The sequence below is a fragment of the Artemia franciscana genome, unplaced genomic scaffold (genome assembly GCF_032884065.1).
Source record: "Artemia franciscana unplaced genomic scaffold, ASM3288406v1 PGA_scaffold_52, whole genome shotgun sequence".
Taxonomy (NCBI): Eukaryota; Metazoa; Arthropoda; class Branchiopoda; order Anostraca; family Artemiidae; genus Artemia; species Artemia franciscana.
The window spans coordinates 43,470-68,476 of record NW_027062693.1 but is presented as its reverse complement, the minus strand read 5'-3'; the positions used below and the strand labels follow the sequence as shown (position 1 = coordinate 68,476).

General features: G+C 34.8%; 1 protein-coding gene across 2 annotated transcripts; it reads left to right on the top strand.

Annotated features, from left to right (window-relative positions):
• Positions 1 to 3,706: 3,706 nt before the first annotated feature.
• Positions 3,707 to 24,738, top strand: LOC136041969 (zinc finger protein 39-like). 2 transcript variants are annotated; one of them, XM_065726789.1, is made up of 2 exons: positions 3,707 to 3,811; positions 23,018 to 24,738. In XM_065726789.1, exon 2 carries the CDS (start codon positions 23,026 to 23,028, stop codon positions 23,977 to 23,979), a length of 954 nt encoding a protein of 317 aa, XP_065582861.1. In that variant the 5' UTR covers positions 3,707 to 3,811; positions 23,018 to 23,025; the 3' UTR covers positions 23,980 to 24,738. The 2 variants fall into 2 exon arrangements, with proteins under 2 accessions (XP_065582861.1, XP_065582860.1); XM_065726788.1 differs by lacking the exon at positions 3,707 to 3,811 and adding an exon at positions 7,080 to 7,250.
• Positions 24,739 to 25,007: the final 269 nt, after the last annotated feature.

Sequence of the window (25,007 nt, the reverse complement as noted above, 5' to 3'; positions counted from 1 at the left end):
TAATATTTGGGCGATAATTATTGTTTGCGAAACAATTTCTTGCGATATGTCCTAACCGGTTACAGGTGTAGCACCTTAATGGTTCATTATTAGTTTGTGCTTTTAATTGATTATTGGGGGCAAAACGCACTTGTCTTGGAGGTGTGGTGGTTCGAATTTGATTACGAACAGGTTTGGGCGATGATTCTCGGGAGAAAAATCGCGGAGAGGGATCTCTTGACTTTACCGGGGCTTTGTTTTCTATAGCATTTATTGACAGTTTTTGATGCTGCAGGACAATCGAATCAATTTCTACGGCTCTTTCTATTTCCTGAACTGCTAGTTCTAGGTTATCAATATTTTTATCTATCAAAAGGCGGTATAACTTTGGGTTGAGTCCCTGTTTAAATGCATTGAGTATTATTTTTTCATATAGTTCCCCTTCTCCTGGACCATATCGCGCTTCTGTTGCGATTCTAATTTTATGCAAGTACTCACGAACGTTTTGGGTCTGTTCGAATGTAACTAAGCCATGTTTCAGTTTATTCAATGAACTTGTGTCAATGAATCTTTTTTGGAAGGCCTGTTGCAATAATTCTATTGAGTTAATTGTTGAGGTTGCTTCTGTGCCTATTGTATTTTCAATTTGTTTTAGAAACGTTAGCGCCTGTCCTTTTAGTCTTAAAGGTACTTTTTAATACTTTTAGGTCAATTTTCGTCATTTCCACGAATTGTCCTAAATGGATGTTGAATTGATCAACGTCCGTATCTCCTTCATATTCTGGTAATGATTTTGCAATTTCTACCGAGGTTGGAATAATCTGTCGCGCTTTTAATATTTCTCTTGTTCTTGGTCCATTGTAGTCTGTTTTTAAGTATCGGTATAAAATAATCTAAAAAAAATGTCATTATTGTTATATTTTCATTTTTTTTAAGGTTTTTAAAGGAATGGGGTATACCTATATAAAAAAAAATGCAAAAATAGGAATAAAATTGCACTGCACCTAAAAATGCAAAAATCGAAATACGATTGCACTGCACTTAAAAATCAAAAAATAAAATGTAAATAATCATATGTGTCCATGTTAGTAGGCATTTATTGTGTAGGTATTTTCAGTTCCTTTTGCTGCTTTCTTTTTCCGACCGCGCCATATGTTACGGGGTGGTTTAGTGAAATAATGGGTTTGGAGTGAGATTTATCTTAAGGGGGATTTTGCCTTGAGGTGCTTGGGACTTTACTAAGTCTTAATAGCTTAATGTGGATATGGGATATGGGAGCTAAATTATTAATAGAATAAAACATCTATATATATAATCCCCAGTAACCTGGGAGACAGAACCATCTCAGTGTTGTTCGAGGTCTCCTGAAACAAATATAGATTCCCTTGGGACCGTACCTGAAGGCTAGAGGAACTGTACCTGATGCCCTAGTACATAGACAGAAGATGATTAAATACAATAAGGTTTATTTACTTACAATATACAACTTTGGACAAAATAGCTTCAATGACTTATAGCATGAAAAGGTGAACATGAACAATTGATCTTGACTATTCAAATCTCTCCTGAAAAACTGACCACTCGCTCCTTGCGTTGGGCTGATATATCCAACGCGATTTCTCAAACCAGAGCTCCCCGGACAGGCTTGGTGACCTGTGGCGGTTGACCTCCGCTACTATTGTTATTATCCAATCATGTGACTAGTCCCGCTCCCAGAAGTTATTTTCATGGCAAGGATTTCCTTTCTGGTTTTGAGTCGAAAAAAAAACCCAGAGTTCAGAATAACCAGTTAGTTAACTTGTTAAATAACATTTAATTTGTGTCTAAATGCACGTAGTCCAACTGCGTTGAACTACGCAGACTGCTAAATTTAGCAACTGCTAAATTCTAAATGATTTTATTCAAACCTTTTTCTAATTGAAATTTACTAAAGGGGTATGACTGAGAAATTTAGTCCTGAACTTAAGAGTTTCTAGAAGAGTATGGATGAGAGATTTGGTCCTATATTTGAGGATTTCTAAGGGGGTGTGAATGAGGGATTTGGCCCTGAATTTTATAGAGGGGAGGGGCTGGTCTATATGTTACACTTCATAACTGAAAGCTTTGTTAATTTCAATCTTAAGGGTGACCTACATTTGTGACACTTCTTTAAATGGTTGTAAAGGGATACTTTTATTTATTTGTCTTGTTTGTTTTCTATGTGATTGTTTTTTTTGAATCTTTAAATTGATATATATTTCTTATAAATTAATTAGTCACACCACAATACCATATGCAAGTTTTGACCTACTTTGTAACCGCTGGTCTCAAAATTGCATATAAATTTATTGAAGCTAGGAAACATAGAACTCTTGTCTGTTATTCCTAAGGCAATGACTCCTTTCTGTTAACACTAAATTCCTAAGGCAATGGCAATTAAAACAAAACAGCAAAGATTAACTAAAATTTTACTTTTGTGCTCAGTTGCCAACCTGAGCAATTGTCTCAAATTTTTAAACCTTGAAAAACATTCACAAGCCATGTCTTATGACCTACGCTCTTGTCTATACATCAACAATTCATTGAAAAGGAAGGCCCACCTTACTCGCATTCTTTCCTTTGTACTTATATTTAATGGGATTAAAAGAAAGCATCTATGGCTAAGTCAAAAGCCCAGTAAAGAACCAGGTGGTCCTTTAGCCAGGAAGCTAGGGACCAGTCATCCTATGCTTTTGCAAGCCCTTCCTACTTACTGACCCTAGATTTCTCTAGGTAACCTTTCAAGGTTGGGCCAGTTCTGGCTCAACCTACATAGTCACATCACTGACCTTTGTCCCAAACCGAATTAACTGGTAATGCCAGGAATTAAACCTGTGCCCTTTGGACAAAGTATTATCAACCTAGAGTGCCAGCCACTTAAGCAGGAACACAAATGTAACCAGAAAAAAAATTAATTGAAAAAAGAAAATATTGGAAAAAAACAACTCAAGTCATAGTTCCAACCATTTTTCACTGCTGTCCTATAAATAATATATATTTTATTTAGACAAATTAATTTTGAGACATGTATCAACAAAACTCCCATCAGGGATTGTATTTACTTCAAATACAAATAGTGATATGAATGCTCAGTTTTGTGATATTCTAGTCTTGAAATAATAAAAAAGAAAAATTATATGTTGCATTTGTTTTCCACCAGCTCACTTGAGCAAAATCATTTGTGACAAAAATATACCCATGGTTGGCTTAGAATCCCTTTAAAATGCTTTAAACAGAAGGAATTTTAAAAACAATTATACTGATCAGCAAGAAGAATATTAAAATAACTCTCTAGACTTGGCACTTTTTAAGACAATTTTTTAGCTGTGCAAATGCAATACTTTAATAGTGTCCTCATGTATTCTAAAAAAAAAAAATATTAAAATGTGTCAGTTGTATTTTGATAGAAACTGCCTCAAAAACTTTTAGTTAAAATATATGAAAAGAAGGGCCAGGCATTCCTTTACATTTTATGCAACATGTAAAAAGAAAAACAATTCAATTTTTTTTTCACAAAAGAAGATTGATTAAAAAAAAAGTTAATGTATTTTTAACAGAAAGCAACTGACATGAATGAAATGAAATAAAACAGAAATTATTGGAGAATAAATAATATCAGCCATATATTTAACCTACAATCAGGTGGCATCAAATATTATTTCTAAATTTAGAAAAACCCAGTGTTATTGCTTAAAGTTCTGTTAAATCAACAGGAATTGTCTTTTCAGAACTAAGGCCAGAGAGAAAGAAACTGATAACCAAAAATTGATGTAGACAAAAATTTCAGGACCCTCTAGAGGAGAAAGAAGTGGAGGTAGGTACTTTAAATACTTTCCTGGGACATACTTTGGTTAATTTATAGCAAACAGTATTACTGGCTTTTGTATAAAATGAATATACCACTTGATGCGTTTTTTTATGCTTTTTACAAATATAATAATTGCTTCTATTGGAAATTCAGATTTAAGCACTTTTTGACCTCTTAAAAATTACCTAAATATGGGGTATAAAAAAGGCTTAAAATATTGGTCTCAGACTTTAAACCACTGGACTCAAACTTACCATTTCATTACGAATCCATTTTTTTAATGTTACATTATCCACAAGCAGTGATTTTCCACAATTAAATTGGATAAATAAATTTTATCAATGTTATGGTGCTTTCTTCTTCCTTGACAGCAAATTTTAAATAAAAGCATGCGTTTTTGGTCAAAATATGAAAGCTGGCTATTACAAATGCCAGTTATACTGTTTGCTGTAAATTTAACAATATTAAATGCAGTAATGGTTAGTTTACATATTTAATATATGCTATGCTTTACCCCCACCCCCCTGATGTGCGAATACATAGCCCAAATTTGTTTCTAAACTATTACAGATTTGTGATTTCAAATATCTTACTATTTTGTAAAAAATGACCCAAAAACGCATGCTTTAATTGAAATTTCGGCAACAAGGAAGAAGAAAACGCCATAGCATTCAGTGCTTGTGGATAATATATCATTAAAAAAATGGATTTATAATGAAACTGTAAGTTTGAGTCCAATGTTATAAAGTTTGAGACCAATGTTTTAAGCCTTTTTTATACTCCATATTTAGGTCCTTTTTAAGAGGTCGAAAAGTGCTTAAAATATGAATTTCCGGTAGAAGCAATTATTATATTTGTAAAGAGCATAAAAAACGCATCAAGTGGTATATTCACTTTATACAAAAGCCAGTAATACTGTTTGCTATAAATTTACCCATACTCTAGCCTCTAGACACATCCCTAAAAGTTTCATTTTCCTAACCTAACCTCTTTCAAAGATAGCCAAAAGTAGCTAAAGTAAAATTTTACCCCTACGTTATGTTAAAAATCCAGTTTAGACAGCAATCTCAATGAATATATACTATATAATATAGGCATTGACCTAACCATTCTATTTTTTTTCAACTAAAAATTATAGGTTGGTTTAGAAACTAGGCCTGTTTGATTTGGTAATATTTGAATAACTAACCAATGTGATAGCTGCCCTCCTAAAAACCAACGTTTTTAACAACGTAAACATTTTCTTCTGATTCCTTATTAAGCTTAGCCTATGCAAGATGGGCCTAGAACACCAAAAACCCTAAGGAATATGCATAAGATTACTTACAGGTCACTGAAAAGCTAAGATTATTTCCACTAGTAACAGTTGTCTTTAGACTAAACGATTTCACATATCTAAATTTTTTGCTATTGAAGCGTTCGATTCGCAATTCTGTGTTGACTTTCTAGGTCGACTTCTTACTAAATAAAACGGCAGCAGAGAAAAAATTCAGCTTTTAAGTTAACTTTTACGAGTCGAATCAAACGCAATTCTAGAAAGTTGATTGTTTCACCATTGAATGTGACCATTTCACCATTGGCTTAATACAAAAAATCTGGTTTTTTCTATCCCAAAGACCACTGGCATGGTTTTTTCTAAGAAAATTGACCTTAGGCAAGATTGTCTCTCAATTAATCTGACTCTATATAAACAACAAATTCATTTTGCCAGGAATGTGAAATTTCTTGGTATGTGGCTGGATAGTAAGTTAAATTGGAATGATCATATCTCTTTTCTTTGTGATGCACTTGAAAAACGACTGAATTTTATGCGTGCTGTTGCTGGGCAAAAGTGGGGAGCTAGCCAAGATGGTCTTCGAAAACTATTCACATCTATAATATATGGAAAGATTGAATATTGTCCCCCTGTCTATTACTCAGCTTCAAAAAAGGTAATTTCTAAAATTTAATCAATAGTTCACCATGGCCTGAGATTAATCACAGGTGCACTAAAAAGTACTCCTATTGCAGCTCTGTTCAATGAGGTTAACCTTCTTTAGAAGAAAGATTCTTCAAACTTTCTTCTAAATACTTTATGAAAGTAAATACTAACTAAAACCTCCATGTTCTCAAGGAGTGTCTCATAAATCATACATTTCTCTATGAAAATCGGAAGACATATAGTAGTCCAGCCATGATCAAGTTGGTCTCCTTGCTGAATGGTATAGGTGTTCCTGAAAACCTAATCTTTTCTTGTCAGACCCAGATATCTCCCAACCCTCCTAATAGCATTGATAATGTTATAGATATAAAAATCCCTGGCATGGATTGTCCTAAGAATAAAATGAATTGTCTAATCCTTCATCAACTTACACTAGCTAAAATGGTTGAATTTTATAATTGGAAAAAGATATTTACTGATGGATCTGTCTCAAATGATGGGAAGGCATTTTTTCTGAGTGGAATGGCTCATCAGTTGGGATTAGAGTTTCAGATGGAATCTCCATTTTCCATGCAGAATGTCTTGCTCTCCAAAAAGCTTTGGATACAGTGCTGGAAGTAGGATCAGGTGCATTTGTTATCTTTTCTGACTCTAAAAGTGTTCTTTCTGATCTAAAAAAGAGGCAAGGAAGTGTTATTCCAATTATTGTTCATCTACAGGGAAAGATTCAGAAAATAATGTCTTCTGATGGTCTTCAACTGAAAATGGTCTGGGTTCCTTCTCACATAAGGATTAAGGGAAATGAAATTGCTGACAGTATTGCAAAACAGGCTATCCACCACCCAATTACTTGGAAGGTTGCTCTCACTGTAAATGAAACTTCAAAGTTAATAACCTCTGCTGCAAGTTCTCTTAGAATTAATAATACATGTATTGCAACAACAAATATTTATGTTTTGTCTTTTGAGGGGCATTATATCCCACATCACCTTATCCACCCAAATAGGAAAATTGCAAACTCTATTTTCCGTCTGAGAACTGGTCATGCAATGACCAGATCTCGTCAAGCTCTATATCATCTTACAGATAGCAAGTCATGCCCTTTTTATAGGTGTGTAAATATTGATGAAACAATAGATCACATTCTCTCAGAATGCCCTTGTTTCACAACTGAGAGAAATATTCTGATAAGAAAAATTGAATCATTGGGCCTGAAGACGTCCACTCCTCTCGTTTTAGGTTTCACTATTGTTAGTAAAGATAAGGAGTTAAAAATGTTGGAGGCATTGGGAGTTTTTGTGTCTTCAACAAAGATTTTCAACTGGTTGTAATTTCACTTTTTTTTTTTTTCAGTCACAAGAGTGTGGTGAGAAGAGAAGATGATTTGATTTATTTGATTTGTATGTTCTTTTCGTTTCTATGATTTAAGTTTAATTATTGTTTGGTGACGCAGTGGGCGAAAGCCGAGCGTATTTCTCTACAACTACAACTACAACCATTGAATGTGTCAAAATCTTTTAACAAGTATGAGATTGGCCTATTTTGAATATTTTAACCATATACAACTCTCACAATTTCAAATATACTGTGAAACAACAGTAGAACCTGATCTTGGCTATGCATTTCAAGCTTGGATCTAATCTTAGAAAATTTGTCTAATCTTTAACATAAGATCTTAAAGTTATAGGCTATCCTAATCACAGACACAGTCAAGCTTGGGTAGATTTAATCTAAAAAAAAGGGCAAAATTCTAGTTTTTTTGCTATCTTGGATTGGTACTTTTCTATTACATAAAACACACACAAGAAGTGAAGTTTGGTGACAATTAAATATGATGACAATAGAATACTTTATTAGCAAAATTGTGAATGTCATTTATGAATTATTAAATTGGCTTTGGTTGACTGTTTCAAAGGCAAAGAAAAGTCCATTATTAATGTAGTTCTTGACCTTGTTCATTTTAGTTCATTGTTAGCAGAGTTGTTGGGGACACCAGTTAGGCTAGTTTGCTTTGAATAGTCATAGAATATAATGTCTCACCATGGATGTTCAAATTGAGATTTGGGAATTGTCAAGGATCAAAGAACAGGAAATCACATTTTTACAGGATAAGGGATTGTTGCCCAAAATGTAACACTGCATTAGTGGACACACCATGATTTTTTACTCTTTTGAGAAGCAACATTTTTGGAAGTGTAACACTGCATTCTGGGAGCATATTTCCTAGCAGTAGTTTTCACAATTTTGCTTATAAACTATTCTATTTTCATCATATTTTATTTTCATTAGCACTAACCAAACTTCACTTCTTGAGTATGTTTCATGTAATTGATAAGTACCCTTGGATTTTCTGGTATTTTCAGTGTAACTCTAGTTCAGCTACTTTTGGCTTCTTGGAGAGGGGTTAGGCTAGGAAAACTAAACTTTCAGGGGTATGTCTATGGACTACTTCTGTCTTATAGCCACCACACTTATGTTCTGTTTCAAAGTAAAGTTTGGTTAATGCTAATGAAATAACCAGTTTTTCAGAGCAAGGGGGGGAAATTCATTCAGTTTGTAATCTGTGTTGATAGGAAATAGTGGACCATGGATGTTTAAAGGACAATTTGGGATTTGCCAAGGACTAAAGAAGAGGCATTTAGACTTTTTTTTTTAGGATAAGGGTGTGTTGCCCAAAATAAAACATACATCAGTGGACACAGAATGACTTTATATTCTTTCAATAAAGACCCTTTTTGAAAGTGTACAACTAGACCGTGTATGAAATGAGTTGGTTTGCATGTCAATATGTGGTTTGCTCACAGTAGAATACCATTTGCATCTTGAGAGAATGTGGAGTTCTGCAGAGTGGAGGAATAAACAGCTCCAAAATACATCCTGCCATCATCTAAATCATACCTAGCAGAGCACATGCCATGGGTGGCAGTAATGGCAGAAGGCATGGCTTGTTTAAATACGATTCTTAGTGACATTTCTGCATTCTGGGCACACATTTCTGTAGTTTTCTTAATTTTGTTGATAAAGTTTTATGTTTTCATAATTTTATGTTTTATTTCATTAGTATAAACCAAAGTTTACTTCTTGACAAAACTTCTTGACAAAAGTGAAACCTTGCAGAACACATCTTCTGCTTAAATAAAGTACAAGGAATCTGTTTTCAGCTTCACAACCTTTTTCAATCCCAGTTTATGAGGTTTCAAAGATCACCTAAATTTAGGAAAAAAACAATATGGTTTAAAATCCTACTGAAATTAAAGTAATTGTATATTCAGAACTAAAACCTGACATAAAAAAAACTGACAGCCAAAAATAAGGTAAAATGCTGTTTGGCCAAAATTTCAAAAGGTAAATTTCTAATACTAGAAATCAGAAGAGGGCTAACATGGAAGCTTGGTAATACATTCCTAGAGTATGTTTTTGCCCCTTGATTTATTACTGGAATTTTCATTTTCCAATCCTAACTTCTTTCCGAATTAACAAAAAGTAGCTAAACTTAAATTTTACCAAGAAATGTATTGTGAAACAGAATAATTGTATTTGAATAGGGTAGGGTGCTGAGGAAAACTTTGTCAAAATTCAAGTGTTTAAAGACCAGATTTTTTCTAAGATTTTTATTTTAGTCAATCCCAACTGGTCTATTCCCAGCTATAAGCTAATCATAACTGTCTAACCCTACACACATAAGGTCCAAAATCATGAACCTGCTGTGCATGTATAGGAAAGATACATTTTAATCAGAATTTCTGGCCCAGATTAGGCACTAGGTGAGCCTTGGGGGTTTAACTATATAGGTTTAGAATGCTTAGTTTTGACTACAATCTTGGAAAACTTTAGATAATAAAGTTCTGAAATACATGCTCCCTATTAGGAGACATATTAGAATAAAAAAAGAGGGACATTTTTAAATTTATTTATTTATGTTCATTTATATTTTTTCCACATTTTTGATTATTTTTCCACAGCCCCATTCTAATGGTCCCATATGACCCTAAGCTATGTAAAATAAGCTAAAACAACAATGGATCTAAATTTATTCAAGAAACTAACAAGATCAGAAAGGACAAGGGATTATGATTCATTGATACTTGCTGTATATTATAAAATATTAGTTCCATCATTGTTTTGGTTTTCTTTTTTTTTATTTAGTCTAGTTTTATATGAAAGCATTAGAAGTGGATGCTAGGAATAAATTGTTAAAACATACAAAACCAAAAAAAAAGAATAGAAAATTAGCAGTCAAACATTTTTTTTCCTTTTTTACAGCATGGCTCCTTCTAGAGAGCCTCTTTTGTAGACCTTTTTCTTTCTTTTTTCTAAGCGTTTCAATCGGCTCAAAAGTTACCCCTACATCCTGGCCAATTTACATACAATTACTCTGCTCCTTAGCACTTATATTTTAGAGCCTGCAGAAGAATATACATTTGGCTTCAATGAAATAGTTTATTTCATAGATTAACTGAGCTCTGTGTGTATTTTAACTTGAGAAAGTTTACCCCTAATCTTAGGCAGTGAAATAGGATGATTCCTAATCTTCACTGCATTATCATTATTACTATTTTTCCCCAGTCCACTTATTTTAATTTTTGTTGGGAATTTTGTTTGTAAAGTGAAGAGATTCAAATGATGAGATAAGAATATTTGAAGCAAATTAACCAATGAAGCTGAATAAAGGCTGTTTTATACTCCAAGTGCTATTTTTTCCAAAGAAATGACAAACTTGTTGAAAGTATAAATTCTGCTATATTGCCTTAAGGCAATGTATTACCTTAAGGGGTCACCATATAATATCCATTGGAAACATTTTTATTTGTGCATGGTGAAACTCTTTAGGATTTATTTGGTGGTCTTGCCTTAACTTGTATAGGGTAGGAAAACCAAATATATGACATTAAAGTATAATCCAACTACTACTCTCCCTGGAAATCCGAGACAAAATTATGTGAAACTTTTGGTGCACCAGATATACAGATGTTCCATTTTTAGAAATTGCGCATCATCTAAAAGTCTTAATCCCGTTGTTTTTTGTTTTTTTTTTATTAAATATAATAGAACTTTGTTTTTAAAGTTCATGAAACGACTGCCCCTAAAGAATTCAAGCATGCCTTCTAAGTAAATTCTAAAGTCAGCTAAACAGGAACATTATGTAATGATTGGTAGTCCCCTTGTCAAACATGCTAGCGGGGCCTTTGTCTTTTTATGGTTACCCAACATTGAAGGTCACATGCTTATTTTGAAGTACTGAATCCACTTAGGTATTTTTACCTTGGTTGTTTCCAACTTGTACCACTAGATGAATCTGATATTCATTTCTCAGTTTTCCTCCTGTTTTCACCTGTTTATTGGTCAACTGTAATAGCTAAAACTTAATTGCTATGCAAAGTAATGGTGTTTTAAATTGAAAATGGAAGATTATTGTAATGTATCTTTCTAAAGGCTGTCCAATGATTCAAAATCATGACTATTGGAAGAAAAAGGGAAATGCTAATCTCTGTGAAAAGAACATTCCACTCGTAAATGAACATTATAGTAAAAAAAAATGATGTTTTGCTAATAATATAATAGAAAACAATCTAGAATAAATGTTTTTGGAAATGTATTTTCATTTTATTTTTTTGAACTTGTACTATATCTTATTTATCTGTTTTTATATATTTTTATCATCATATATATTTTTCGAGTTAGGTGTATTGTACACTTGATACTGTTTCCTCATGGTGGCACTCTCCTCATATATTTGTTTTCATTTTTGAATCTTATGTGGCACTATATAAGCTCACACAGATGACATGTAGAAGCATACTTTTCAGTTATTCTACTTAGGGATCTTATAACATGTTGTGTTTTTATGGAACTTGGTATTAACCAAGTGACATATAGCAATTGCAAATTCTGTCAGTCTGTTGGTCTTTCTGTCTGTCACTCCTGGTTTTGCTAGTTTAGGAACTTCCAGTTAAGCTAGGACAATGAAATTTGGCAGGTGTATCAAGGACCAGACCAGATTAAATTAGAAATAGTCGTTTTCCTGATTCGACCATCTTGGGGAGAGTGGGGGACGGTTAATTTGGAAAAATTAGAAAAAATTGAGCATTTTTAACTTACAAACGGGTGATCGTATATTAATGAAATTCGATATTTAGAAGAATATCGTGTCTCAGAGCTCATGTTTTAAATTCTGACTAGATCTGGTGATATTTGGGGGAGCTGGAGGAGGAACCTAAAATCTTGGGTTGAAAAACTACGCACAAGTCCTAGATACGTGATTGACATAATTGGAACGGATCCGCTCTCTTTGGGGGAGTGTTAATTCTGAAGAATTAGAAAAAATGAGGTATTTTTAAATTATGAAGAGCTATCGGATTTTAATGAAATTTCATATTTAGAAGGAGCTCGTAACTCAGATCTCTTATTTCAAGTCTCGACCAGATCCAGTGTCATTTGGGGGGGGGGGGGGAGTTGGGGGGACCGGAAATCTTGGAAAAGGCTTAGAGTGGAAAGATCACAATGAAACTCGGTGGGAAGAATAAGTACAAGTCCAAGATACATGACTGGCATAACCGGACCGGATATGCACTTTTTGGGGGAGTTGAGGGGGGGGCTGATTTGGAAAAATTAGAAAAAATGAGGTATTTGTAACTTACGAATAGGTAATCAGCTCTTAATGAAATTTGAAATTTACAAGGATCTTGTGCTTTAGAGATCTCACTTTAAGTCCCGACCAGATCCGGTGACATTTAAGGAAGTTTGAGAGGAAACCGGAAATTTTGGAAAACATGGAAATTGAATTATCTTTATCTTAAGAATGGGTGATCGGATAGAAAGATCTTATGTCTCAGATGCTCCATTTTAAATTCGAATCGAATCTGGGGACATGGTGGTTGGAGGGGGGAAATAGAAATCATGATAAACGCTTAGAGCCGAGAGATCAGGATGAAACTTGATGGGAAGAATAAGCACACGTTCTAGATACGTGATTGGCATAATTGGAACGGATCCACCCTCTTTGGGGGAGTTGGTGGGGGGTGTTAATTCGGAAAAATTGAGGTTTTTTTAACTTAAGAATGGGTGACCAGGTCTTAATGACATTTGATATTTAAAAGGAACTCTTGTCTCAGGGTCTCAGAGCTCTTATTTTAGATCCCGACCAGATCTGTTGACACTGGGGGGAGTTGAAGGGGGAAACTGGAAATCTTGGAATACACTTAGAGTGGAGAGATCAGGATGAAACTTGGTGGATAGAACAAGCAAATGTCGTAGATATGTGATTGATTAAACCGGACTGGTTCCGCTTTCTTTTGGGAGTTAGGGGGGGGGGTCCAGTGCTTTGGTGAGTTTGGTGCTTCTGGATGTGCTAGGACAATGAAAATTTGTAGGCGTGTCAGGGACCTGCACAAATTGACTTTATAAAGTTGTTTTCCCCGATTCGACCATCTGGGGGGCTTAAAGGAGAGGAAAAATTAGAAAATATGAAGTATTTGTAACTTACAAATAGGTAATCAGCTCTTAATGAAATTTGGTATTTACAAGGATCTTGTGCTTTAGAGCTTTCATTTTAAGTCCCGACCAGATCCGGTGACATTTAAGGAAGTTTGAGGGGAAACCGGAAATTTTGGAAAACATGGAAATTGAGGTATCTTTATCTTAGGAATGGGTGATCGGACCTTAATGAAATCTGATATAGAAAGATCTTATGTCTCAGATGCTCCGTTTTAAATTTGAATCGAATCTGGGGACATGGTGGCTGGAGGGGGGATATAGAAATCATGATAAACGCTTAGAGCCGAGAGATCAGGATGAAACGTGATGGGAAGAATAAGCACAAGTTCTAGATACGTGATTGACATAATTGGAACGGACCCGCCCTCTTTGGGAGAGTTGAGGGGGTGTTAATTCGGAAAAATTGAGGGTTTTTAACTTAAGAATGGGTGACCAGATCTTAATGACATCTGATATTTAAAAGGAACTCTTGTCTCAGGGTCTCAGAGCTCTTATTTTAAATCCGACCAGATCTGTTGACACTGGGGGGAGTTGAAGGGGAAATATGGAAATCTTGGAAACACTTAGAGTGGAGAGGTCAGGATGAAACTTGGTGGATAGAACAAGTTAATGTCGTAGATATGTGATTGATTTAACCGGACTGGTTCCGCTTTCTTGTGGGAGTTAGGGGGGGGTCCAGTGCTTTGGTGAGTTTGGTGCTTCTGGATGTGCTAGGACAATGAAAATTTGTAGGCGTGCCAGGGACGTGCACCAATTGACTTGATAAAGTTGTTTTCCCCGATTCGACTATCTGGGGAGCTTAAAGGAGAGGAAACATTAGAAAAAATGAGGTATTTTTAACTTTCGTGTGGGTGATCGGATTTTAACGAATTTTCATATTTAGAAGGACCTTGTGTCTCAGAGTTCTTATTTTAAATCCTGACTAGCATTAAGCCTCTGATATTCCTTTTAAATCAATCTATTGATTCTTAGAATTTTGCTAGAGCTTATGCAATATGAGCTCTTGGCTCTTCCAACCTCATCACTCGTGCCATATGAGCTCTTAAATCTTGTTTTTTTTACAACATTTCCTGTTAATAAATTGCCTTGAAATCAAAATTTTTCAGTTCAGCAGAGAGTACTCTAGATATGTCCTGAAAGATTCTTGTTTTCTTCACCGTGATCAGTTAGATTGCTTAGAATCTTAGCAAAATACTACATATGCTTTTTGTAAGCCTTTTCCTTGTTGCCTTCAGTTTGACTAATTGAATCAAAGATTTTTGTTTCTTTTGAAGATTTAAGGCAATTTTCGATCCTGAATATAAATTTTTTCTATCAAGATATATATTGGGAAAATGACATAAAATTCGGATAGAGTGGTGATACAGTCGACTCTTAGTAATTTGAAACTCAAGGGACTGGAAGAAAAGTTCAAATTACAAGATGTTCAAAATAACAACAGTTCAAATAATCAGGATGGAACAAGGAAGGACTGCAAATAAACAAGTGCTTTATTGAAAATATATATATATATATATATATATATATATATATATATATATATATATATATATATATATATATATATATATATATATATATAAGTATATATAGATTTTTTGCAAAAGGAAGAAGGGACATAAATATGTAGGCTATCACCCAAAAACAATGCCTGCTTGATACTAACTTATATATAGGAAAATGTTGAAAATTAAACTTTGCTTTAGTGCACTTGCCAGTGGAGTAAAAACGACAAAAGTGCAATAACGAGCACTTCTTTTGGTCCTACTTGTTATATAAAAAACGGGAACAAGTCTTATGGTTGATTGTGTATGGCTATGCTGTTTGACCTATTTAATTGTATGGATGGGTAGGGTTAATGCCTCATTCAAGCACTGATCTATATTAATTACTAATGTAGGAAAACAGTCTTCCTTTTCCCCTTTTGTCTTTTTTTGTGTATGTGTTTGTGCTGGTGCATTGGTGATTTCTTTTTTCATTATATATTTTTATATTATATATTTTCAATATATATATATATATATATATATATATATATATATATATATATATATATATATATATATATATATATATATATATGTGTGTGTGTGTGTGTGTGTGTGTGTGTGTGTGTGTGTGTGTGTGTGTGTGTGTGTGTTTGTGTGTGTATTAATGTATTTATGTATTTATGTATATAATAGCCTACCCTATTTTAGCAAAAAGCATGATGACTTCTTTGTCTCTGCCTAAATTGGACAATACTCTTTTCAAAAGTTTTATTGTGTATATAAAAAAATACCTTAAAATGACAAAGTCTTTTTCATGAAACTGAAAAGTAAAACTGATACTTAAAAGAAATAAAAACAAGTTGTTTAAAATTTATGCAACATATTTTGAAACAAAATGTTTCAGACATAGTGGCCCTTGATGCTTTTACAATTTGGCAGTTTTTCGAATAGCTTGTTCTTTATTGAAAACTACACTTGCCTAAGACTTTTTGATAATTAAAATTGTATGGTAAAACTTATGTTGGTACCATGTGCTGCCCAAGGTGGGTTAGCACACCTTTTAAGAGACCATACATTTTTTTAGTAAGTGACTGTATCATATAATTTTAAAATTTTCGCATTAATATGTGAAAATTTAAAATACAAATTCACATTACTGAAATTTGAATTTTGAATAACTAGTATCAATAAATATCTCATACTTCTTTTAATCAGATTTTCATGTATTTCTGTTTTTTTATCTTAACCAGCATAAAATGGTTTTCTCATCCAAATTAACTTTATTTTGGTTTAGGTGTTTTTCTAAATCCTTTCTAAATACTTCTTTTTTGTATTATCTGGATTATTGAGGCTTTTATTCGGTATGTAATAGATCAGAGAGAAACTTGTGAGTGTGAATATGGGCAGAGAATGTAGGGTTTAAACTTTATGTAAGCTGTTTTTTCAGAAATAAAAACACCAGCAAATTATATTGGTATCACATTGGTAAAATACCAGTATATCAATATTGATATCAAACCTCAAGTATCTCTATTGGTTGGGCCCTGGTAACAAATGCCAAGGAGTCATTTTTGTTGGTTTTATGTTGCCATTTATTTTAAAAGAAGAACTTAGTGATTTTTTAAATCTTGTCAACATAAAACATGTCTAATAGGCATTTGTAGCTAGCATTGGCCTTCGTTTATTCATTGTATTCTCAGTGAAGTGCTAGTTTTTCAGAATTCTACAAACATTTGAAAATGTGAAGAACTTATTCATTTAAAACTATTTTTTTTCTAATGTTTTGCATTAACTGTATAGCAGTGGTTTTCGTTCATTTTAAGTTATGACTTCTTCTTAATAAATGCAACCAAGAATATTCCTGTGTGCATACATGATATTTTTTCCTTATTTGAAGCAGATTTAACCCTCTGACCTGGCATTTATTCTTTGTAATTTAGCTTTAAAAAAGTATTCTGTTTGTTTATAAATTGTTAAGTAAATGTTTTCAAGCTGTTATTTATCAAAATTTATTTAAAATAGCATTTTATATAATTCTGACTACTTTTTTGGTAGTCAGTGCTGACTACTTGTGCAATTAATTTGTTTGGACGTTTTATGCACCATCTTCGAATTTTTAAGTGCTAAAAATATTATCACGTTTATCAGATTAGTTTCCACGTATTGTTTTTACGGTTTGGTTTGGAAACACTGGCGAACTTTTTCTGCAATAAAACTCCCTTTTAATATTTTATGAAAATCATTGAAAACCCTCGTTTACAAGTACAGATAGACCCTTGTTTGATCTTTGTGGTAAAAATTAGGGCCCAACCAATATATATATATTGGCTGACCAATATTATTGGACCAATATGAGGGTCAGTGCTGGTATTTATTTATTTATTTATTTGAAAACCCGTCAATCATACAAAATAAAAAAAAAGGAGCACGAACAATATAAATATAAGAAAATATATAAGATTATATCAGAAGAGACATAACTAGAAAGAGACTCAACTAATAAAAGGGCAAACAAAATAGCACTAAAATGGATAAAACGAAAACAGATCTATTGTAAAAGGAGATTATACCAATCGTGATCTACTATTTTAATATTGTGTCTTTTGATTAAGTTTTCAACTGCAACATGAGGGTTGGTTATGTGATACTTTTTAATGAGGATTGAGTTTCTGTACCAGGGAGGAAAACGTAGGAGGTATTTTGCAAAACGGAAGAAAAGCGCACGGATTTTAGACAGTTCAGCCTTCAAGAATAGTTACCAAAATGATGCCAGGTACAGAATATAAGGTAACACAGTAGCGTTGTATAGGCTGGCAAGGAGGGGGTGGCTAAAACGGGATTTAGCAGGGACTATGGAATCATACGAGCCGGAGATTCGTCGATTGAGGTGTTTGATCAGTAGAAGACGTGTATGCCTTAGAGACGAGCCAATAAGAACTCCGAGGTAATTTATGTGGTCAGCAGTATTCACGAGATTTTCACCAAAAAGCAGTGAAAGCACGTGTGGTGTTTTTTGCCAACTGAAGAGAACTGTCTCATTTTTCTCAGTGTTAAAACTGAGGCCAAGTTTTGGATATTCGGTTTTAAGCGTTTCAAAGATGTCAGAAGCTTTTTGCAATGTTCCACTTAAGTTCAAGGCGTCATCGGCGTAGCATACTAAGGAGGTGTCTATCCTGTGCTTGAAGAACATAATTATTAAACAAATGAGGAGAGGAGACAGCTCCCTGGCGGGCACCTTTCAAAACGGGGATCAATTTTTCATGAGGCCGGGGAGGCAAATTTTTGTCAGGAGGAAGCTTTAGGCGAATGGACAGCCTCGAGTACATATCACGTAGGGATCGAACTGGGATTCAGACCTCGTTGTGAAGCTTTTAATAACATTGCAGCGTGTATGAGTGAATCGAATGCACGGCTGATGTCATGACTAGCTAAGGCTATGCTCTCTCCAGAAAAATCCGCATCGAGTAGCACACTCACTACAGCCGTCAAGGCATCGGCACAACCAGTGCGGTGCTTAAATCCGAATTGACATGGCGGGGTGTAGCATTTAGTTTCCAGTTCATTAATGAATAGAAGCTCGAATAGTTTACATAAAGATGAGGCGACTGTAATGGGGCGGAAAGACGAGCATTTGATGTCATTTTTCCCTTTCTTCGGAATGGGGGTAAGATCCCCTATGCAGAAGGAGGAGGGAACAACACCTTGCGTGAAGATCATCTGCATAAAAAGCGAAAGATGCATAGCGAGAACCGGACCACCATGTTTAATATGGATAGCGCTAACACGGTCAATTCCGCAAGAAGACTTATGGTTCAACCGACGAATTGCTTGAATAACCGACAGTAAACTGACAACAAAATGACCGTGCGGAAGCTTATCAAGGAACTCAACCAATTCTCTCTCGTACTTGTCTTCAAGCTGGGGGTTAGGAGCAACAAATTCAATCGCATAATAAGAATACTAGTCCTCAACAGGGATTTCAGACGGCGACAACAGAGGGGTAGGCTTTGCCAAAGATACAGACTTGAAAAGAAAATTTCGATCCTGTTTTGCACGGGTGGAATAGCTATCAACGAGAGATTTGCGGTTGAGGGAGAGCTCCTTCGAGAATCTACGCTTCGTAGTCAGTCTGATGCTATTAATGATCTCGGGCGCCCACAGTCTTTCCATACCGAAAACCAGAATTTTGCTCGATGACAAGCGGCTAGAAGCGAATGATTTTCGGGCCATTTTGCACCATCCCTTTACGAGCTTTTACTTTAGGTACCGCTAACCTCTCAGCATGAAGGAGAGCGTGACAAATTTCAGTAAAATAAATATTGAGACAAATTCGGACGTCTTCTTTAGAGAGATTTTTCGGTTTTTGGAGGAGATTAAAGGGAATACGGATTTTATTAAGAATTTCTTCTGTCGCCAGAGCAAATAGTTGCTTATCAGCCTTAAGCCAATCAAGACGAAATTTAGGCTGTTGAGTTTCCAAGTTTCAGAAATTTGATAGTCCGTTACTACCCTAACATTTTGAACAGTTAAATTATGAGAAATGGCAACATGGTCTAGATTTGACACACTGCAGGAGCTGTGAATATATGTAAAATCCCTATCTTTTCCTACCACAGCAAGGTAATCACCAAAAAGATTCTTTATCAAAGAGGTACGAGATGATTGTAGAGAAGAAATCTCAGAAAGGTTGCAGTTGAAATCTCCAATTAATACACAAGAAAAACTCTGGCGTTTAATTTTAGATATACATGAATTTAGTTTCTCACAAGAAAGGGCAAAAAGACGTTCTGAACGCTCATCTCTATAATCTGTTGGTAAATACACGTTAATAACTACACAACTTTCAATTCGTACTGCGAGAAAATTGTCAGACTTTTCGAATAGACTGGACAGAACACATGACCGAACAAACGTAGCTAGGCCTCCTGAGCAGCAGCTCTGTTTAGCTGGGACTTTGTAGACCTTCGTGGTATGATTCAGTTCTAGCAGGTTTTCACTTTGCACGGTAATAAAGTACTCTTGAACACACACTACATCATGTTCGACACTTAAATCACTAAGGACCGGGAGCTTCTCAATGAACGAGCCATTGATGTTCCATGAAATGAAGCTATAGCACTTGCTCATGATTTCTGTAGTTGCCTTTTTTGGGACAACTAATACTGTAGCAGGTATGACCCGGCACTTTACACTCTACACAAAAAGGGAGTTTTGAGCAGAGAGCTTCGCGCGTGGAATTGTGCTCATGCGAGCCACATTTTGAACATGTTGATGGGTTTTCATAGTTGGAAGCTAGATGGCCTATCCTGTGGCAGTTAAAACAACGGCGCGGAACGAAAACAAATTCTTGGGCTTGTAATCGTTCGTAGCCAATTCTAACCGAGTTTTCAAGGAAAACTTCAAGATCACTCCGCGTCTGAAAATATACTTTATATGTTCTCGACTTTCCACACTGGGTTACCTTCGTACATTTTGGTATTAATTCTTCGAGTGATCGATATCCTCCAGCACGCGCTTGACCATGTCGATATAAGCAGATTCTTTTAATGAGGCATTTATACTTGGGCTTGATATTTTCATAGTTTCATCTATTTTCGTGGCTGCTGTCTTAGTTCGAACGACAAGTTTCCTCTCGTTTTTGGTGCGCTTTAATTCCGTAACGTCTTCCACAGATTTCTGGCATGTGGAGTCCAAGAAAACCTTGCGTTCGTTTGGGCCTTTAAGTCAGTTGGTGGGTTTTTCACCATAACAGCGTATGGTGGCTTTGAGGGGGGTGCACAATTTAACGATTGTTGAGAGGGCTTTGGCAGGCTCATTTGAGGAAGGGTTAGCGTTGCTAGAGCACCGTCCAGCTTCCTAGACATTTCGTTTATTTTAGAAATAGCTGTGGCGCTAACGGCATCGCCTATTGCGGGAACTTCACAGGGGCTGAATATCACGAATTTAGGAATGTTCACTTTTTGCTTCGCGGTGTTTACTAAGGTTTTTGATATTTCGAGAATATTGTCCTCATCTTTGGCACGGATTACTACTCTATTAGGCTCGTTAAGTTCTGTACGGAGAATTCGTTTAGCTAGTATAATTGTCTCATGGTCGTAGTAGCCTACCGCTGATTTGATAATTGATTCCATTTTAATGCCATCGCTAAGCGCTCTGCTAATGAAGTTCAATACTGCATTTAATATCAGTTTCTCACCCATCTTACGAGTCCCAAAGACCATCCAAAAGCATAGTCCGTTAAACCGGTTCTAACGTCACTTTTAATTGTATTTCTTATTCATAGACGTGCCAACCTTCGTCTGTTTCTCATTAAAATTATCCAGAAAAAGTATCCAAAACACATTTAATCTCTTCGTCACTGAGTAGTTAGATATAGTACTTTTACAAAACGTATCAAATCAATCTTTTGCGTAACACAGAAAACGTATCAAATCAATCTGTTGCGTAACACTATTCAAAAATATAGTCCTTTTTCAACACTGGTCTTAACTGGACGAAGTAGTTCATAAATATCCAACTCAAACCAAATCCTTTTACTTTGAACTCTGAATCAATATAATCCGATTATTTGAGATGTTCTCACTTTGAAAGCTAGTTCAGTACTGTGTTATTGAATTTACCAATATTAGATATTGGTACCAGATATCCTCAGGTTATTCTTGCTTGTCCTATTCTTTGGATCAGAGCCACCCTTTAAGTCTGACCATTGCAGAGAGAGCAGCACAGGTGGGTCGAAGTAAAAGTATATCTATTGTCAATGCTTTTCAATACACACCCAGTGCAGCAATGTTCTAAGCTTGTGGTGACTTAAAGACTGTGCATCCTCTCTACAAAAAAAACCTTACTACAAATCAACCATACCTTCCTTTTTAATAGATGTTGTCTTGAGTGGGTGAAAGATCTGATATTCAATTGGTTAGGACCATGATATCCAGTTAGGGTCACAGCCAAGGAAGAAAGGGGATGTTTTAAGGTGGGGAGGGGGAGTTTTAAGGCGTCAACACCTTGGAATATTTCCCTTGGAAATTTAGTTTGTATGTCCTCAATTGCTGAGATACTGGACGATTTTGTCAATACATTCATTAAATCCCTCTTCCAAACTTAAAGCTCTAGCTATACCCCTGTATCCAGTGTGCCTAGCATGGATTCGTTTGTAAGAGATCATATCATATAAATGTAAAGTTTTCATGTTAATATTTGAATGATTAAAATTCAAAATCTTGCTATTGAAGTTTAGGTTTGAATCATCAATTTTAATGAATATATTATGCTTTGTTCAATCAGATTTTCATGTATTTGTGTTAAGTTGACTAAACTGGCTTCTTTGATTAAATTTTTATTATTTATATCTTTCGCACGTGAGCACACAAACATTTCGTCTGTGTGTTCAGAAGCTAATGATCAGAAAACGCAAGGAAAATCAAATAATTTCGAATCCATAGTGGATCATTGAGGCTGTTTTTTCGTGCGTAATAGACCAGGGAGAAACATATGAGTATGAATATGGAAGAACAATTGGGAGGGGGGGGTTAAAATTTAGGTAATGTTGTTTTTTCAGAAAGGGAATTTATTGGCAAATTATTTCGGTAATGTATCGGTACGCCACTGGTATATTGGTATCATACTCGAAAAATTCAAATTGGTTGGGTCCTAGTTACAATGTTTTCATTTTGATGTCCCTGCTACTTTAAGTAGAAACTTTAAGGAATACAGAGGGGGCTGTTAAAGTAAGTAAAAAAAAGCACTGTTCAATCCATATTTTCAAAAGGGTGGATCTTCAGTATCCCTGGAATGCTTAAAGATGTTAAGTAGAAATTTTCAGGGTACTGTCAAACTAGACACAATTGGACAATCTTGCAAAAAAGACTAACCTGTAATATTTTCAAAAACGGCTGGTGGTTAGTTCTAATGGATATTAATATACATAAAAAAATACACTTTATATATCTAGAATGTCAAAAAGGCGTATTTGCTATATCTTGCAAAGGTCAAGGGTATTAAGTTCACGGTATGTGGGTAAGAAAAATCCAGGGAATGCTGCAAAGATGGCAAGTTAAAACAATTAGCAATCTGTTGGCCAAGGTTGTCGTATTGGCGAATCTGTAATATCTGGGTGTTGGGCATAAGGAGTAGGTAATCTACAAGCAAATTAATAACGAAAATACTCTAGAAGTTTCCAAAATACGTTTGATGCTTGAATACCCACACAATGTCCAATTTCCAGTATTTAAAATGGCTTTAATTTGACCCCCCCCCTCCACCTACCCTTCTGTGAAAATGTATGATTTATTTTTTTTCTTTTTTTAGATATCACCATGGACTTGTTTTTCCAAGATCCTCAAGCAAGAGAAGATTCCAGAGAACCTTTTCTGCAAGGCTCTACCAATGTATATATTGAGCAAGAAAGGGATTTTGATTTTGAACATGGACTGGCGGTTGAGTTTTGCGAAATTGCTGAAGATAATATAACAGAAAATGAAAATCGTGTGCAGGACTCATGTTTTTCGGTAAAAGTGTTGCCACTAGAAAGAACTCATGCTATGGGAAAACCTATCGAATGTGATATATGTAAGAAAACTTTTGCACGCAATTCTGCTTTAACTGTTCACAGACGCACTCACACTAGGGAGAAACCATTTGAGTGTGATATTTGTAAGAAAACTTATACTTGTAAATCTGCTTTATCCATACACAGACGAACTCACACTGGGGAGAAACCATTTGAATGTGATATATGTAATAAAGCTTATACTAGTAGATCTGCTTTATCTGTACACAGTAGAACTCATACTGGGGAAAAACCATATGAGTGTCGAGTATGTGAAAAACAATTCACTACTAGTTCTGATTTTTTTAAACATCATCAAAGAAAGCATACCGGGGAGCTATTTCAGTGTCAAGTATGTGAAAAACGATTCACTTTTAGTTCTGAATTTTCTAAACATCAAAGAAAGCATACTGGGGAACAATTCCCATGTCAAGTATGTGAAAAACGATTCACAACTAATTACCTTTTATCTAGGCACCAAAGAATCCATAATGAGGAGAAACCTTTTGAATGTGACAGATGTTTAAAAACTTTTGCTTGTAAACTTGGTTTGTCTCGACATACAAGAACTCACACTGGGGAAAAGCCATTCAAGTGTCAAATATGTGAAAAAAGCTTCAGAGAAAGTTATCATTTATCTAAACACAAAAGGAGTCAACATCAAGTTTTGAGTTTAACATACTATGCAAAAAAGAAAAAGTCAGTATTAACAAGAGTTTAATCAGCACCAAAGAACTCACACTGGGGAGAAGGTTTAGCAATGTAATTCGTGTACCAGAATATGGAGAGAAAATAATTTTTGAATTCTATGAATGGAAAATTCCAATCCTATCCATTATTGTTCTGTCACATAGAAATTACGCTCGAGGAATATCTTCTGATTTATCAGAATTTGAAAAACTCGTAGTGAATAAGATAAAGCTTTATTGCTTACTCCCTTTTATCGAAATAGCTAAAGACTTACCGAAAACAATTATTTAAGCGAAAAAAGTGTTCATATCTGTAAACAAAAAATATGTATAAAAAGAAACTAAGGCTTGAGGAACAGATCCCTTTTGAATATGCAGATTGTAAAAATAAATAGTCAGAGTTTCTATATTGTATTAAATCTTAACTTTCTAGAAATAATGTTTAGATTCTAGGCATGATTAGGTGAAGGTGTTTTCATTTTAATTTTTTATTTCAATTTTTAGAAAAGTGAAATTTTTAAAATTAAACTTCTGTATATTTTTGACTTAGTATAGGGCTTACTATTGAAACATATCAATAGGCAGAAACTGTGGTTTTGACTGTCACTACTGTTAAAGTAATAGTCTGTGTTTGATATTTGGTGATAGTTCGGACTGGTCTAAGAGTTGTCATGTAATTTACCCTTGAATATATTAGAAAGAAAATATTCACTTCTACCGCCAGTCGATTATTAAATGTATGTCGCCTATGTAATGTATCAGAAATAAATAAACTAGACAGGTTTCCACAAGTGTATGTATCCTTGCTTTTTTTTGCTATCAATTGCTTTCTGTAAAAATCACAGAAAAATTTGAGGAAAGCTAACAAATTAAATTGACTCAGCAGCCAGTTCAGAAATAGGATCTATCCCTGACTCCTCCTCAATTGGTAATAGCTAAAATAATAGGCTAGTTATCTGAGTAAGCTTTGGATAGGATTTTTCCTTTACTTTGTTCTTGTCTGTGAAAGTATTGTTTTAGTCATCTTCTTGTACCCAGAACTGCCAAAACATCCCAAAAA